Consider the following 19073-nt stretch of genomic DNA (forward strand, 5'->3'; position numbering starts at 1 on the left):
CGGACGTGCGCAATTTTTCCGGATTTATGCAGATCCCAAATACAGATCAGCAGGTACCAGAAGGTAAGAAAAGTTGCTTTTGCATAATATTGTGAAAAAAAACCTCAGATAATATGTCTTACCTTATACACACACCATAATAATACTCGTATGTTTAATGCGCCGACAACTCATTGAGTGGTGTGGCTTCATAGCTTACCAAAGTCGTACTAAAACATGTTGATAGATTTTTGAGCGCCGTGTGTAATGATCTATATTTTCAATGGAACATATCAAATGTTGGTGTTGTTTACTTTAGTCTTATTGCCATCATATTGCAGTCTACATGTATCTCTTATGTTTGACTGCCATCTACTGGTCACACTTATCATTACACCATATACCAAATAAAATTGCTTTGAGGTCGGTAAGCAAAACCAGAATTATTCGGTACATTAGGTGCACCGTGTTATAAAGCACACTGTCGAGTTTTGAGGGAAAAAAAGGATTTTAAGTGTGCCTTATAAACAATATATTTTTAAAATATTTGGATGAAACTGTGATCTACTCTAACAAGTTAAACAGCAATATTGTAGTTTGACCATTTGAACACTAAACAAACTATTATCTTGTTGTTTTTCAAGACAGCAGTGTGTCCTGCATTCAGAATGTTAGTAAATAATGTTCTTTGCAAAGATGAAATAGGGAAAAGAAAAAAAAAGGTAAGGATTACACTGATCAGTAAAGATGTTCCGATCTTGACCATAGGATCGGATCAGGGGCCAATATTTGCCTAACCGTTTTTTAACCATTTTTTACCGCAGCTGTGTCCCAGTGTTTACATCGCTAAAGATTGCAATCACGTGAAAGATTCCCAATTACATTTTCATATTCTTTGTTACCCACATGCAAAAGTTGCATGAATTCCAGGGGGGTGCATGTCTTGCAAGCTGCAAATAACATGCCATTTTTCCATAGCTGCTTCTAAGATACTTATCCTCACACAATGGCGGAAAATAATAAATAATAATAATAAATTACTAAAAAGAAAATCCCAAGGAGGACTAGAGCAGTGTTTTTCAACCTTTTTTGAGCCAAGGCACATTTTTTGCGTTGAAAAAATGCGGAGGCACACCACCAGCAGAAATCATTAAAAAAATAAACTCAACTGACAGTAAAAAGTCGTTGTCGCAAGTGTTGGATATGAATTCAAAGCATAACCAAGCATGCATCACTATAACTCTTGTCTCAAAGTAGGTGTACTGTCACCACCTGTCACATCACACCCTGACTTATTTGGAGTTTATTGCTGTTTTCCTGTGTGTAGTGTTTTAGTTCTTGTCTTGCACTCCTATTTTGGTGGCTTTTTCTCTTTTTTTGGTATTTTCCTGTAGCAGTTGCATGTCTTCCTTTGAGCGATATTTCCCGCATCTACTTTGTTTTAGCAGTCAAGAATAATTCAGTATGTTTTTATCCTTCTCTGTGGGGACATTGTTGATTGTCATGTCATGTTCGGATGTACTTTGTGGACGCCGTCTTTGCTCCACAGTAAGTCTTTGCTCCACAGTAAGTCTTTGCTCCACAGTAAGTCTTTGCTGTCGTCCAGCATTCTGTTTTTGTTTACTTTGTAGCCAGTTCAGTTTTAGTTTTGTTCTGCACTTCCTTCCCTAAGCTTCAATGCCTTTTCTTAGGGGCACTCACCTTCTGTTTATTTTTGGTTTAAGCATTAGACACCTTTTTACCTGCACACTGCCTCAAGCTGTTTCCGACATCTACAAAGCAATTAGCTACCGGCTGCCACCTACTGATATGGAAGAGTATTACACGGTTACTCTGCCGAGCTCTAGACAGCACCGACACTCAACAAGAACACATCATTTGCAGATTATAATTACTGCTTTGCAAAAAATATTTTTAACCCAAATAGGTGAAATTAGATCATCTCCCACGGCACACCAGACTGTATCTCACGGCACACTAGTGTGCCGCGGCACAGTGGTTGAAAAACACTGGACTAGAGGAAATGGAATGGCTAAGCATGCTACACACACCAATAAGAACGACACAAGAAACTAACCGCTAAAGCTTCAACGTAAAGTAGGGGTGATTGATCCAGATGTTGATACTATCGATACCTAGTATGGTATCAGTATATGAACAATATTAAGGTGATTAGATCAATATTTTTTTTCTTTTTTCTTGTTCTTATTTTTACAAAACAATGTTTGGTGGTTTTTGTTATTGTTTACAATCTCAGAGAGTAAGCCTCTTGATACAGGAAGACTTTGAGGTGAAAACCCCAAACGATTTAAATGGGAGTCAATATCAATCAATCAATCAATGTTTATTTATATAGCCCTAAATCACAAGTGTCTCAAAGGGCTGCACAAGCCACAACGACATCCTCGGTACATAGTACTTTTTTGTTTAGTTATTGTGGACTAACCATTTTATTTTATATTCAAACATGTACAGTATGTAGCATTCATTATCACAAATATAATACATCTGATTTACAACAATCCTAGCAAATTCTGCATTTAATCAGATAATAAAAATGTGTTACTATGTTTAAGTAAATGTTCTTGCAAAACATTTTCAGTTTTACTATTTATTGTCAAAGTATTAGATTGGGACTCAAAATCAGATTGAATCTGAGGCCAAAAAAATCGTATCGGAATCGGAGACTAAAACTGTAAATCGGGACATCCCTACTGCGTCATAACATATCATAGCAACACTTAAAGTAACTGGTACTTAAGTGGAAAAACAAGTTGCCTCTATATTGAACCTATTACTATATATATCTGATTTATGACACCGAAAGACATCTAATTTTTGCAAATAAACAGAGATGATCAAAATAGTATCAATCTCACGGAGATTGCCGAGCCATTTTGAGAGATAATGGGGAAGCCAGTCACGTGGCGTAGAGGTCTGAACCACAGATCCCTTGCACACCAACAACAACGCAAATAATGCAGACTTTGTGAGAGCCAACGACGACTACTTTGGAAAAATTATGATCCAGAAACGTATATTGTTGATCCTGAATATGAGGATGAGCTACAAGTTTTAGAAGCTCTGCTAAACAGATCCAGCTTTAGTGAAACACTAAGCATCATGTTGCAGTATTGCCAAGTGCTCAACAAGAAATACAAACTACAAACATAATAAAACGATAGCTTGCTGTACAATGTCTGCTCTTACTTTGATGACGACTGAAAAGATGTCCATGTCTTCCAGTTTATATGAATAATTAATAATGATGCACACGAAGGGTTAACAAGGAAGTCTCCCTGCAGACACTGTCTTCAGTTGTGTGTTTGTCTCTATCTCAGTGTATTTATTGAATGTCACAGATGAACAACTTCTAAATTCAAGGCTAAATCCTCCTATTATCCAGATGAGTGGCATGATTTATAATCTAGAATAACTTTGACGAGCAGAGGGGCGATGATGTGGGAGCGACAGTACATCACCGCCAGCTCACAGTAAAGCCGCAGGGGGCTACGTAGCTGTGTGTTATAAATCCGCCGCAAAAACATTTATTTATTTTTATTTTATTTTATTTTTCTGTCCTGTCCAGCTTCTCAGGCAAATCATATAGTTGATGTAGATGCCCATATCGGCTGTTCAGATTTACTTTACAAAAGAGAAGTGTAGGATACTTCTCTTGTTGCCTTATTTGTATTTGACTTTATTAAATGTATTTATATTATCATTTGGTGCAGCCGGGCCGGAGCAGGAGTGGATAGAAAGAGAAAAATAGGAAAACAGAGGGGGAAATAGTGGGGACAAGATGGGGATTAGACAGAGAGACAAAAACAACAACAGCAAACACAACAACAACAACAATAGAGCAACATCAGCAAATACGACATGTACAAATATGATGGTAAAAGTGATAGCAAATAAGCAGTTAGTGAAAATAAAAAATAATGCAGAAATGACAATGAGCATTATTACACTACAAATGGAGCAATACAAATACCAAAAGAAATAGCGCTATTGATAATGAACAATACCCATAATTTACCTCTATTATCAAGTTAAAGTTAAAGTACCAATGATTGTCACACACACACTAGGTGTGGTGAAATTTGTCCTCTGCATTTGACCCATCCCCTTGAGGAGCAGTGGGCAGCAGCGGCGCCGAGCCCGGGAATCATTTTGGTGATTTAACCCCCAATTCCAACCCTTGATGCTGAGTGCCAAGCAGGGAGGTAATGGGTCCCATTTTTATAGTCTTTGGTATGACTCGGCTGGGATTTGAACTCCAACCTACCGATCTCAGGGCGGACACTCTACAATACAGTTGTTCAAATGCAACAATACATATACGTAATGATAACTAGAGATACGAAAGAATGCAGAAAAATGGAGGGGAAGAAAGAGAAGCAACCTATATTAGTCAGTCTACCCCAGGGCAGCTGTGGCTATGAAAGTAGCTTACCACCACCAGGTGTGAATGAATGATGGGTTTTTAACATGTAAAGCGACTTTGGGTACTTAGAAAAGCGCTATATAAATCTCAGGTATTATTATTATTATTATTATTAACCTTGTAGATTGTTATAGTAACAATAGGTTAAGATTTGTCAGTGTGCCATGTGTTACCCAGTTTACCCTAGGGCAACAACGTTAGTATATGCAAAAACATATTTATAATAACAACATTGCTAATATTTAGGTGATATTCAGGTCACGATATGTATAAAGAGTTTTGTTGGCGGGTTTTGGATGGTTATTTAGAGGGTTTTGTGGGCGAAATAGAGAGCCCCTATTGACTACGTTGTTAGCAAACTTTTTATGTATTTATTTATTTATGACTTAGAATGCATAAGAAAAGTAAATCATGTGTTCATGTCTTACGTATGGATTGTGAATGATAGACAGCACAACTCTCCGGTCATTTTGTGATGTTTAAACAGCGTTGTTACATACTTTGTGGATTGTAAATACAATTGGATATGGTTTAATGCAGGGGTGGGCAATTAATTTTCACCGGGGGCCACATAAGCAACCCGAGCACTGCTGGAGGGCCACACGACAATATTTCAATTACATTTTGCTCAATATTATTTTTGATATACCGTAAGATAAATAGTAATGATGATAATAATAATTAATAATAATAATAATAATTTAATTTAACCTAACTTAACTTTATACAAAAGCAGATTGCTTTTGATGGTCACTTTATCCTGCATTATCCAACATTTTTCCCCATCAGATTTGGACAACCATCTGTTGTTAAAAATAGTTTTTAATCATATTTATTTTATATTGTTTTTGTATTGGTTTTATATGTAATTGTTTTTTCTTTTTATTCAGTCATTGGTGGAGCTAAGGATAATATTTGAATATTGTTTTTAATATTGTTGTGCAGCACTTTGGAAACATTTTGTTGTTTAAATGTGCTATATAAATAAAGTGGATTGGATTGTCACACCTGCCAGCTTGTCCCAACACGCATTTACCTATGTGAACAAGTCATTACCTGTGGTTGTCTCTTTAATTGACTGCATCAGAGCTCTCATCCAAAGTTAGCGAAAAACAGTCCATGTCTCCGGGCATATCAGCGCAACAGAGTCCAATAAGCACTCCTTAATAAACTCTCCGTCAGAAAACGCCTTACTTTTTCTGGCGCTTTTGTGAGAAATGACGAAACTTGTCCTGACGGCTGCATCTCTGGGGGTGTGAAATATGGCAAAAAGTCCTTGTTGGGTTTGCAGTTTTACCATCAACGCATCGGCCTCCCTTGCGCGCGCTTCATCAGACACATTCCAGTATTTTCCCTCGTGTTTCTTCGTGTAGTGGCGATTAAAATGATATTCTTTAAACACAGCAAGCTGTGTACCAAAAATTAAGCACACGGCTTTACCATTAATTTATGTAAAGAAATACTTGCCAGTCCATGTCTTGTTGAAAACACGCCATTCGTCATCAACTTTTCTTTTTTTAGCTATTTATCACTTGTCTCTATGCACCTTCACTCACAGGTTCCCCCCGGACATACGGCATAAATAACACATTTCAAAATAAAAGCAGCACAGTTGTATTGCGCGCACGACATAGATGTTTTTTAAACTTTATTTTGTAATTTGTGATTGCGCCGTTCAATTCACTCACAATCACACACGCGCATATGTCCACACGGAAGTAATACAAATACGCTTTTCAAAACAAAAGCAGCACCGTTGTATTGCACACTCGACATAGATACTTTTTGTAATTTATGATTGGCCTCACGCGGGCCGGACAGGGATGCGCAAAGGGCCGGATGCGGCCCGCGGGCCGTACAATGCCCAGGTCTGGTTTAATGGCTACAGTGTATAACGATTAGGCATACAAAGACAACTTGTTTTTCCACTCTACTGGTACAAAAGTGCTAGAATCCCAAACGAGGAGCACCTTTCTTACACAATGATAAAACTGTAAATCCGATACTTGATGGCTGCCTGACTCAGCGTCCACGTTAATAAGGACAGATACAATAATCCTTCAAAACGGTTAAAAATATATATAAATAAATCAGTGAAAAACACAGATTCGCAAAACAACAGCAAAGGGGGCTTGAGGGTGAAAACAGTGCAGGACTTCTAATCGTAATTATTTTTAAAGATGCCTACAGGCTATTATGGAAAGACTCAAGCAAACACAACATCCACAAGTGAAGATTGTAAATATCCATGGGCGCACTCTTTTGTTTAATGCAGACCAACTGGGTAATTGAGCTTGAGAGTTGCGGAAGGTTATTAGGACGCCACGAGGTGTGAATGTGGGTAAGATGTCTGGTGATTACTGATTTCATTATCGTGGAAAACAAAGCCTTTTTTCTTGCTGATCCCTCTCTGAGTGGAAAGTGTTCTGATAGGCGACGAAGGTCAAAATTGTGTCACAGCAAAGAGAAAAGAGCAGAATGTAACACATGGCGTGTGCAAAAAAATGTACATTATTGTTATTGTAGCCTTTTGCTTTAATCAGCGTTTCAAGGTAAAAAAAAATCCTTCCATTCTCTGTCGTTCACCCTTCCTCTCCTCTTCATTGCTCGGGAGTGACTGTGTGTGTGTGTGTGTGTGTGTGTGTGTGTGTGTGTGTGTGTGTGTGTGTGTGTGTGTGTGTGTGTGTGTGTGTGTGTGTACGTGTCTGTGACTGTGTGTGTGTACGTGTGTGTGTGTGTGTGCTTGCACGGTGACAGCTGACTGTGAAGGTCACGCTGCATCACACAACTTCCTCCGGGCACAGAATAAATCAACTCCTTCCGCTCCATGCTAAAAGAAACAGTGCAGGAGTGTGTGTGTGTGTGTGTGTGTGTGCGTGTGTGTGTGTGTGTGTGTGTGTATGTAAAAAGGGTAAAGAGAGGGGACGAGATAGTGAGGGAAGAGGGGAGGGGTGAGTTACATGAAGGCACAGCAAAGGATGGCAGGAAAGAACAAAGCCAGAGAAAATGTGATTTTCCAAGCGTGAGAGACTCGGAGAAAACTCTGAGTGACTGTGATTGACAGCTGAGCTATATCGGTCCGATATTGGTGCGCCCACACTTTCGGACGATGGCCCCCGCTTCCCGTTTGCTTCCGTCTGATGCTCAAATTAACCTTCCGGGCGCAGTGAAGGAGGCCCAAAGCAGCCTAATCAGACACTGATTATGGCGGCGGCGGCTGGTTAAGGGGTCAGGGTAATTGTGCCATCAGAGGCCTGATTGTTTTCAATCAGACGAGCGGGCGACTGACAGCTGGAGGATTGGGGCCCTGATGGAGGCGCGGAGGGCCTAATCAGAGAAGAGAAGGGGCGAGAGAGAGAAAGGGGAGAGAGAGAGAGAGAGAGAGCGCGCGAAGGAGGGGGAGGCTGATTGGCGCAAATGAACAGTCAAAACGGCAAGTCCTCACGCCGTACCGCCGCTTCACACCACAGTCGACGCGCACCTTGACACTTCATCAGACAGACACACACTCACACGCGCTTGCCCACGCACATGCATGAATGGATGACAATCAATCACACACACAAACACCCAGTCGGAAAGGAAAAGAGCATTGTGATTGCAGACACACAATACAACACAACAGTACTGAATATGAGATGCAGATGGCAGTGTTTCATTCCTTCTATTAGTCATGTCATGTGTGGTGTCAGTCATCTTGTTGTTGTTGTTGTGGATTTGCTGGTTATGGACAAGATGCAATTTGTCTTTAATTATAAACTGTGGATTTTGTTTTCCGTGTTATTGATAGGGGAGTTAAGAATGTCCCTCAATTGACATAAGGGGGCATTCCTAGGGGAATGAGCGCAAGTGAAGGAACAAACCCTGTTCAAGACCTCCTGTATACATTACGGTGCATCCGGAAAGTATTCACAATGCTTCACTTTTTTTAAAAGCCTTATTCCAAAATGGAATAAATTCATTTTTCTCTACAGACAATACCCCATAATGACAATTTTTTTTTTTCAATTGCAGATGTATTAAAAATAGAAACTGAAAAAATCATATTGATAAGTATTCACAGCCTTTGCGTAATACTTTGTTGATGCACCTTTGGCAGCAATTACAGCCTCAACCTATCTTGGGGCAGTTTCTCCCATTCCTTTTTGTAGCACCTCTCTCCATCAGGTTGGATGACAAGCGTTGGTTTTCATCCAGGATGTCTCTGTATTTGGCTGCATTCATCTTTCCCTCTAGCCTGATTAGTGTCCCAGTTTCTGCCGCAAAGAACATCCCCAGAGCATGATGCTGCCACCACCATGCTTCACTGTAGGGATGGTATTGGCCTGGTGATGAGCGGTGCCTGGCTTCCTCCAAACCACGCCAAGAGTACAATCTTTGTCTCATCAGACCAGAGAATTTAGTTTCTCATGGTCTGAGAGTCTTTCAGGTGCATTTTGGCAATGTTTTAGTAAGGAATGGCTTCTGTCTGGCCTCCATTCCATACAGGCCTGATTGGTGAATTGCTGCAGAGATGGATGAATGCTATAGCTATGACAGAGTGACCATCCAATTATTGGTCACCTCCCTGACTAGACTAAGATGAATGCAGCAATGTACAGAGACATCCTGGATAAAAACCAACACTTTCCATCCAACCTGATGGAGCTTGAGAGGTGCTGCAAAGAGGAATAGGAAACTGCTTAAAGATAGGTGTGCCAAGCTTCTGGTATAATATTCAAAGACTAGAGGCTGTAATTGCTGCCAAAAGTGCACCAACAGAGAATTGAGCAAAGGCTGTGAATACTTACATACATGTGATTTTTCTTTTGTTTTAGTACATTTTTAAACTTAAAAAAAACCCAAAAAAAACCTGTTTACATTGTCATTATGGGGTATTGTGTATAGAAGTTTGAGGACACAATGAATGTATTCCATTTTGGAATAAGACTGTAACACAACTAAATGTGAAAAAAAGTGAAACGCTGTGAATACTTTTCAGATGCACTACAAAACTAGTGCACAGAGTGATCTTCTCGTATAACTGTGCAGTATGGCATTTCTAATGTTGATTAGTAGCATTCGTCTTGTTCAATTACTCAGAATATTTGACTATTTAATTCGTAAAACAGTGTTGCTAAGTTGGTGACTTTCTCGATAAATCTTTCCAACTACTTTAAGCATTTTTTTCCCCCTCAGAAGGGACGTGCGACAAATCTCGCAACTTTTTCGGATGTTTTGGAGACATGAGAGCATGTATCACTCTGCAGGTAATATCTTCAACATGCTGACATGAGCACCTCTTCACAGGCGGTCAGGTTGACCGTAGCTGTGCGCCGTCCCAGCTGCAGTCAAAGCAGGGAGGAGACTCCCACCCCATTGAAATGAGCGCGTGAAAAGCTGCTGCTGTTTCCGCCTTGGTGTACAGAACTAAATGTAAACATTTCTAAAATAAATCGCTGCAATGTGCCGATGGTATTGTTCATTAATGAGCCAGTCAATAGAACTGAATTGTCTCAAGTCTTTTGACTAAATTTGATACTCTAACACAGGGGTCACCAACGCGGTGCCCGCGGGCACCAGGTAGCCCGTAAGGACCAGATGAGTAGCCCGCTGGCCTGTTCTAAAAATAGCTCAAATAGCAGCACTTACCAGTGAGCTGCCTCTATTTCTTAAATTTTATTTATTTACTAGCAAGCTGGTCTCGCTTTGCCCGACATTTTTAATTCTAAGAGAGACAAAACTCAAATAGAATTTGAAAATCCAAGAAAATATTTGAAAGACTTGGTCTTCACTTGTTTAAATAAATTCATGAATTTTTTTACTTTGCTTCTTATAACTTTCAGAAAGACAATTTTAGAGAAAAAATACAACCTTAAAAATGATTTTAGGATTTTTAAACACATATACCTTTTTACCTTTTAAATTCCTCCCTCTTCTTTCTTGACAATTTAAATCAATGTTCAAGTAAATTTATTTTTTTTATTGTAAAGAATAATAAATACATTTTAATTTAATTCTTCATTTTAGCTTCTGTTTTTTCGACGAAGAATATTTGTGAAATATTTCTTCAAACTTAGTATGATTAAAATTCAAAAAAATTATTCTGGCAAATCTAGAAAATCTGTAGAATCAAATTTAAATCGTATTTCAAAGTCTTTTGAATTTCTTTTCAAATTTTTGTTCTGGAAAATCTAGAAGAAATAATGATTTGTCTTTGTTAGAAATATAGCTTGGTCCAATTTGTTATATATTCTAACAAAGTGCAGATCGGATTTTAACCTATTTAAAACATGTCATCCAAATTCTAAAATTAATCTTAATCAGGAAAAATTACTAATGATGTTCCATAAATTATTTTTTTAATTTTTTCAAAAAGATTCGAATTAGCTAGTTTTTCTCTTCTTTTTTTCGGTTGAATTTTTAATTTTAAAGAGTTGAAATTGAAGATAAACTATGTTTCAAAATTTCATTGTCATTTTTTTTGGTGTTTTCTCCTCTTTTAAACCGTTCAATTAAGTGTGAATATCATTAATTATTAATAATAACAGAGTTAAAGGTAAAGTGAGCAAATTGGCTATTTCTGGCAATTTATTTAGGTGTGTATCAAACTGGTAGCCCTTCGCATTAATTAGTACCCAAGAAGTAGCTCTTGCTTTCAAAAAGGTTGGTGACCCCTGATCTAACATTTAACAATGCAAAAAAATAAAATTTAATTTAAAGAAAACAAACTAAGAATCAACTGAAGAAGTTTACTTAAAGTTCTAATCATACTTAGGTTTTTTTTTTAACTAAGTTTTCTCTTCCCTACATTTTTCTGTCTTTTACAATATCACTTGTGCAAATGAGGCGATGATGTCATCTAGCGACTTTTTAGGACAGCCAATAGCTACTTTCCTTATTGAGGAGTTGGCAGCAGCTGATTTGACTATTAACCTTGCATTCAAATCAGCGGACATTAACTCCCATCCTCCTTCTGTGAGAGGCAGGCGAGTTGAGTACCTGAACCCCTGGCCCCACCCCTTTCTGTGTACAACATGTGTACATGTTCCAAGATTGGGGAAGCGGAGCCTCCCCTGTCAGACACGTACTGTAGCACAATGTGCCACTGCCCACCTTTAGCGGGCCAAAATCTGACTTTTTAAATGGCGGCCCAGTGAATAATGTAAACTCACTACACAGTATGTTTTAGCGCTTTCATGGCGAGTTTACTGACAGATATAAATAAGAACTTTACTTATATCTTACTGGCAACAGTGGAGGATGAATGTCCCATAACAAGAAGATAGAGAAAAAGAAGAAGCTTATCGACTACGGTGTCGGCACAGACTATAAAGGCGGACGCGCACAGTTTTTCAGAATTTTCTGCAGATCCCAAGTACAGATCAGTAGGTACCAGAAGGTAAGAAAAGTTGCTTTTGCATAACATTGCGAAACAAAACGCCAGATGATATGTCTTACCTTATACACACACCATAATAATACTCTATGTCAGGGGTGGGCAATTAATTTTTACCGGGGGCCGCATGAGCTACCCGAGCACTGCTGGAGGGCCACATCGACAATATTTCAATTAAATTTTGCTCAATATTATTTTTGATATATACCGTAAAATAAATAATAATAATAATAATAATTAATAATAATAGTAATACTTCAACATAGTGTGTGTAACAGCATTCCATGACTAATATAAATAAATTAACATTAATAATAAATGACAGTAAAATAAGCACACGTATGACTGAGGAGTCATAGCGTAACTTTGTGTGGTGTTTGAGTTGTCCGACTTTTTGTGTGGCCATAAACGCACCAGTGGTTTAGTGCTATGCGTGTTGGTGACAGATGACAAGTTGGTTTTGGCCTGGTTTGTACGGCAGAAAATGACTAGTTTTTCGAGATAGAATTGTTTTACTCATGTTTTTGGTGTGGTTATGTCCGAATATAAACAGTTTTGCTCAATAAAGTGATCGATATAATTCCTGTCCTCGAAGCATCTCGATAGACGTTACAATAATTGAACGGTGTTGTAAACGGTGTTGACGAACACCATTAGGGCCGTTTGTTGTCACTGTCACTCAAAGTTGCATTGCAAAATTCCATAGAATAAATATGTTTATTTTGTTTAGAATTCAGATGGGATTTGATTTGGTGCGCGGCATATACTTGCTGCGCGCAGCGGACGCTTGAGCAGTGCGCAATTGCGCAGGCACGCACTTTAGAGGGGACGTTGCTTTGCAGTTCATGTCTTGTTGAAAACACGGCATTCCTCATCAACTTTTCTCTTTTTAGCGTCTCGGGTGTAAACCGTGCATCACTTGTCGCTGCATGTGCACCTTCACTCGCAGGTTACACACGGACACACGCCTATAAATAATACTTTTCAAAATAAAAGCAGCACAGTTGTATTGCGCGCAGGACATAGATGTTTTTTCAACTTTATTTTGTAATTGCAGCTGTTCACATTCACTCACAACCACGCACACGCATACGTCCACACGGAAGTAATACAAATAACGATTTTCAAAACAAAAGCAGCACCGTTGTATTGCACACTCGACATAGATACTTTTTAAAATTTATAATATAATTGGCCTCACGCGGGCCGGACAGGGACGCACAAAGGGCCGGATGCGGCCCGCGGGCCGCAGAATGCCCAGGTCTGCTCTATGTTGAAGCACATCAAACGGTGCAGCCTATACTTATCTCTTATGTTTGACTGCCATCTACTGGTCACACTTATCATTACACCATGTACCAAACAAAATTGCTTCGAGGTGGGTAAGCTCAACCAAACTTATATTTGCATTAGGCGCACTGGGTTATAAGGCGCACTGTCGAGTTTTGAGAAAAAAAAGGATTTTAAGTGCGCCTTATAGTCTGGAAAATACGGTGCATAGTGCACTGACTAAAGTATTCTAGTTGAGACAATATTCCTTATTTTTCAACTAAAATATTGTACATTTTTTCAGCCTTACTTAAGTTAACCACACACATACTAACACACTTCCATACCTTCCATATCTCTTCTTCATTCAGCGAGGTGAGGCGGTCGCTCTTGAGCACCTCCTTGAGTAGGCGATAAGGCAGCTGCAGGGCCTCCTCCTGCCGGTTGCGGCTGAGCTCAGAGAGGTGACCCACCAAAAAGTCCACCACGGCCTCCTCTAAGGCAGGCAGGTGGAAGAGGTCGGCCACGCGATACAACTCCAAGTAGTTCACGCCGCTCAGTTCCTGCAGCGGACGGAAATACGCACAGTAAAGTAATACTGATTGATCAGCTGCTCTGTAAAGCAAGAATTATCAACACGGGTGCTGTAGAAATTAAGATATAAAATAATGGTCTCCTATATACGTACAACTGTGAAAAGGAACACACCAATAATCCAACAATAAATCTGAATTGGTATATTTAAGAGCTAATGCTACACAGTCCCAGTTGCTGAACATTTCTCACACAGCTCATGTCAGTCGTGCCACAAACGTGCAGTTTTTACATTAAGTGTGAGCTGATTTCAATCTCACTGTGTAATGAAAAAGCAGTGAGTGAGAAAGGCAGTACGTGGAGATTTTCTTTAATCAGGGTTGAGTTTGAAGTGGGATGAGACTCCCATCTTGTGGCAACATTTAATATAGCAAGTGCAGGCAATACAGAATGTCTGTGGGCTCTCTAGTTTAGCACATGTTGCTTTAAACATGGCCCTGTGATGAGGTGGCGACTTGTCCAGGGTGTACCCCGCCTTCCGCCCGAATGCAGCTGAGATAGGCTCCAGCACCCCCCGCGGCCCCAACGGGGACAAGCGGTAGAAAATGGATGGATGCTTTAAACATGAAACAACATACACCACATTCATATCATTTTACTGAGGTAGAACCATCCATCCATCCATTTTCTACTGCTTGTCCCGGGGTGCTGGAGCCTATCTCAGCTGCATTCGGGCGGAAGGCGGTGTACACCGTGGACAAGTCGCCACCTCATCGCAGGGCGAACACAGATAGGCAGACAACATTCACACACTAAGGCCATAGAACTAATCAAATCAAAATTATGATGGTGCAATTTAAATGAGATAAAGGGACTGGACAGCGCAAGAGTGGTATTGATCGCGTTAATATTCACTGCACATCTTCGTTTACTGTAATGGAGGTGATGAGCTATGTGATATTCAATGTCATTATTGATTAAACATGTACCGGGTGATGAATAGTCATAGTTTGACCTTGCCTTCTACTAACTGCTATATCAGCAACAGATGATTGGTCTGATACTGTACTCACAAGCAAGAAGGCCGTTTTAGAAATATACAGTACTTTTTTATTAGGGATGTCCGATAATGGCTTTTTGCAGATATTCCGATATTGTCCAACTCTTTAATTACCTATACCGATATCATCCGATGCCGATATCAACCGATACTGATATATACAGTCGTGGAATTAACACATTATTATGCCTAATTTGGACAACCAGGTATGGTGAAAATAGGGTCCTTTTTTAAAAATGTATAAAATAAAATAAGATAAATACATTAAAAACATTTTCTTGAATAAAAAAGAAAAGCAAACAGTATAAAAACAGTTACATAGAAACTAGTAATTAATGAAAATGAGTGAAATGAACTGTTAAAGGTTAGTACTATTAGTGGACCAGCAGCACGCACAATCATGTGTGCTTACGGACTGTATCCCTTGCAGACTGTATTGATATATATTGATATATAATGTAGGAACCAGAATATTAATAACAGAAACAACCCTTTTGTGTGACTGAGTGGAATGGGGGAGGGAGGTTTTTTGGGTTGGTGCACTAATTGTAAGTATATTGTGTTTTTCATGTTGATTTAATTAAAAAAAAAACGATACCGATAATAAAAAAACGATACCGATAATTTCCGATATTACATTTTAAAGCATTTATCGGCCGATAATATCGGCAGGCCGATATTATCGGACATCTCTATTTTTTATCTTTTGCTTCTGTCCTTTACAGTTTTGGATCTATGTGAATGGAATCTGGACTCAAGTTTATTTGGTGACATGCACACCCATTAAAGAAGAATGTGCAAAACTAATTGAGGCTTCAATTGGATTCATCACAAATTTCCCTCCTAGATCAATAAATTATTCATTCATAGGGCCATGTCCACACAAACACAGATACCTAATAAACGCATACTTATCTCTGCGTTTAGGCCTCTTGTCCACATGCAAACGCATACTTTTGTCTATAAAACGCAGACTTTTACAAACGCTGGCCAAAGTGTAGAGTTCCAAAACTGCGCTTAGCGTATGCGTGTACACGGCACAAACGGAGACTTGTGATGACGTCACCGTTGAGCACGCTGTCATTTTCAAAGCTGAACAACACTGCCTTGCTACCTTTTAAACACACTATAAGAGGACTTACTGTATCCATCCATCCATTTTTTACCACTTGTCCCGTTCGGGGTCGCGAGGGGTGCTGGAGCCTATCTCAGCTGCATTCGGGCGGAAGGCGGGGTACACCCTGGACAAGTCGCCACCTCATCACAGGGCCAACACAGATAGACAACATTCACACTCACATTCACACACTAGGGTCAATTTAGTGTTGTCAATCAACCTATCCCCAGGTGCATGTCTTTGGAGGTGGGAGGAAGCCGGAGTACCGGGAGGGAACCCACACAGTCACGGGGAGAACATGCAAACTCCACACAGAATGATCCCGAGCGCAGGTTCGAACCCAGGACCATCGTAATGTGAGGCAGACGCACTAACCACTCTTCCACCGTATAATTGAACGTAAACACGCTCCTTTTTTAACTCAACATTAATAAAAAAAGACACATCAAAATGGGCTTCGCGACACTCCCGCCGGCGCTAATGACAGTCAGCTGTTTTGGATACGATCGCTGTGGAACCTCCACCTGATGGGACAACTTTGACAAGCAAGACTTTTTGCTCTGTGTCATAAGAAAGGTGCAAAAATATCTTGTGTTTTTAGTCCTTATTTAATGACAGATCATTAAGTTAACTTACATGTGTTGCTTCCATTTTTGTAGATGGAGCGACTGTGCACGCGTTATAATTCTATGAGTGTTGGGTTTCAGCAGCACAGGCGTGCATTCGCGCTTTAAACACCCAAAAAAAGATACATAATGATCCCAGGGCTCTGTGTACGTACAGGCTGGTTTTAAAGATAATATACATGTCATTGTACGTCTAGTACAGTGGTTCTTAACCTGGGTTCGATCGAACCCTAGGGGTTCGGTGAGTCGGCCTCAGTGGTTCGGCGGAGCCTCTGCCTCATCGTGTAAATACAAACTTCTCCCTATCGGCGCATTATGGATACGGCAACAGCAGAAGTCACACTGATTTGCAGGTGTGTAATTCGTTGTGAGTTCATGCACTGTTGGTTTTGTTCTATGAACAAGGTGATGTTCATGCACGGTTCATTTTGTGCACCAGTAAAAAAAACATAACTTTGTCTTGAATTTAAAAAAATATATATATATATTTTTCACTAAAGAAGGGTTCGGTGAAACTGTTTTGTTTTGATTGATTGAGACTTTTATTAGTAGGTTGCACAGTGAAGTACATATTCCGTACAATTGACCACTAAATGGTAACACCTGAATAAGTTTTTCAACTTGTTTAAGTCGGGGTCCACTTAAATTGATTCATGATACAGATATATACTATCAGAGATATACTATCATCATAATACAGTCATCACACAAGATAATCACATTAAATTATTTACATTATTTTTAGGTTTGGTTGTTATCGTCAGTCATCAACAATTGAGAACAGAGAAATGGATATTGGAACAGTGTAGGTCTGACTTGGTAGGATTTGGACAGCAAGTAGTGGACATAGATCAGAAGGCATAAGAAAAAGTATCTGCATTTGATTGTTTACATTTGATTATTAGCAATCCGGGAGGGTGTTAGTTTAGGGTTGTAGCTGCCTGGAGGTGAACTTTTATTGCGGTTTTGAAGGAGGATAGAGATGCCCTTTCTTTTATACCTGTTGGGGGCGCATTCCACATTGATGTGGCATATAAAGAGAATGAGTTAAGACCTTTGTTAGTTCGGAATCTGGGTTTAACGTGGTTAGTGGAGCTCCCCTTGGTGTTGTGGTTATGGCGGTCATTTACGTTAAGAAAGTAGTTTGACATGTACTTCGGTACCAGGGAGGTGTAGCGGATTTTATAGACTAGGCTCAGTGCAAGTTGTTTTACTCTGTCCTCCACCCTGAGCCAGCCCACTTTGGAGAAGTGGGTAGGAGTAAGGTGGGATCTAGGGTGGAGGACTAGAAGTAATCTGACTAGCTTGTTCTGGGATGTTTGGAGTTTAGATTTGAGGGTTTTGGAGGTGCTAGGGTACCAGGAGGTGCATGCGTAATCGAAAAAGGGTTGAACGAGAGTTCCCGCCAGAATCCTCATGGTGCTTTTGTTGACCAGAGAGGAGATTCTGTAGAGAAATTTTGTTCGTTGGTTAACCTTTTTGATTACCTTGGTTTCCATTTTATCACAGGAAAGATTAGCCTCTAGAATGGAACCTAGGTAGGTGACCTCATCTTTCCTGGTGATAACAATGTCACCCACTTTTATAGTGAAGTCATTGACTTTCTTAAGGTTGATGTGGGACCCAAATAGGATGGATTCGGTTTTACCCAAGTGTATGGATAGCTTGTTGTCAGCGAGCCAGCTTGTTGTGGGGTTCGGTACCTCCAACAAGGTTAAGAACCACTGGTTTAGTATATCAAAATAAACATAATAGGAGGTGTAATGCCACCAAGTCAAATGTTGCTGCTTTTTTTAGGCTTCTGATTGGACAAAATGTGCATGACAAGTGTATGAGTTTGTGTGTAAACATACAGTTTTGAAACTGCACTTGTGTGGATGGAGATTGTTTTAACCCCAAATATGTGTTTTTGAAACTCGTGTGGACATGGCCTTAGTTACATTGTGGGAGATGTTTTAGTTTTAGATTTTAAAAGTGAGTTAGGAAAGTTACCATGATCAATAATAATCAAGGCCGCGCTTAGCCAAATTGGGACCCTAACCAGAATTGTCTTTTGACCCCTCGTGGCAAAAACTTTTTTATGTGAAGCGATTTTTTTATAATTGAATTTATTTTGATGCTTGTTTTGTAAGAAAACTAATTATGACAAAATATACTGTTCAATATACTGTATAGATTTGTTGTGCAATATCCCAAATTTAACGTAATTAAAACATACACATGCAACCCTTACGTCTATCATATAAGACTAGTACTAGGAGTGTGTCCAGGGAAATTTGCCATTATATTCTTATAGTGGCGGAGCAGGAAGGGGTTTGGCACACGTTTGTAATAAAATGTCACTCAGTCATTCATTAATTTAACACGGATTGCGGGGCCCTGCACAAAGCGTGTGATCTGGGTATAGCAGTGCTTCTCAAATAGTAAGAAGGGCCCACTGGGGCTGAGAGTCAAGGGACTTCTAGGATTAGCGTCTTTTTTCATCCTTGAACAGTACTTAAGCCTCCAGTTAGGTGGCAGCACTGCTTGATATAAAAGCCCCTAATTGGTTAAAGTCCCAACGATTGTCACACACAATTTCACCACACGTGGTGTGGTGAAATTTGTCCTTTGCATTTGACCCATTCTCTTGTTCACCCCCTGGGAGGTGAGGGGAGCAGTGA

General features: G+C 39.7%; 1 protein-coding gene across 3 annotated transcripts in view; it reads right to left on the bottom strand.

Moving 5' to 3' along the window:
• Window positions 1-19073, bottom strand: part of klhl32 (kelch-like family member 32) — a 69636-nt gene that overhangs the window by 16021 nt on the left and 34542 nt on the right. For all 3 annotated transcript variants that reach the window (XM_062063636.1, XM_062063634.1, XM_062063635.1), the window contains one exon: window positions 13421-13636. In XM_062063636.1, the coding sequence (XP_061919620.1) occupies window positions 13421-13636 (216 nt within the window). The remainder of the gene's footprint in view (window positions 1-13420; window positions 13637-19073) is intronic.

The sequence above is a fragment of the Entelurus aequoreus genome, linkage group LG11 (genome assembly GCF_033978785.1).
Source record: "Entelurus aequoreus isolate RoL-2023_Sb linkage group LG11, RoL_Eaeq_v1.1, whole genome shotgun sequence".
NCBI lineage: Eukaryota > Metazoa > Chordata > Actinopteri > Syngnathiformes > Syngnathidae > Entelurus > Entelurus aequoreus.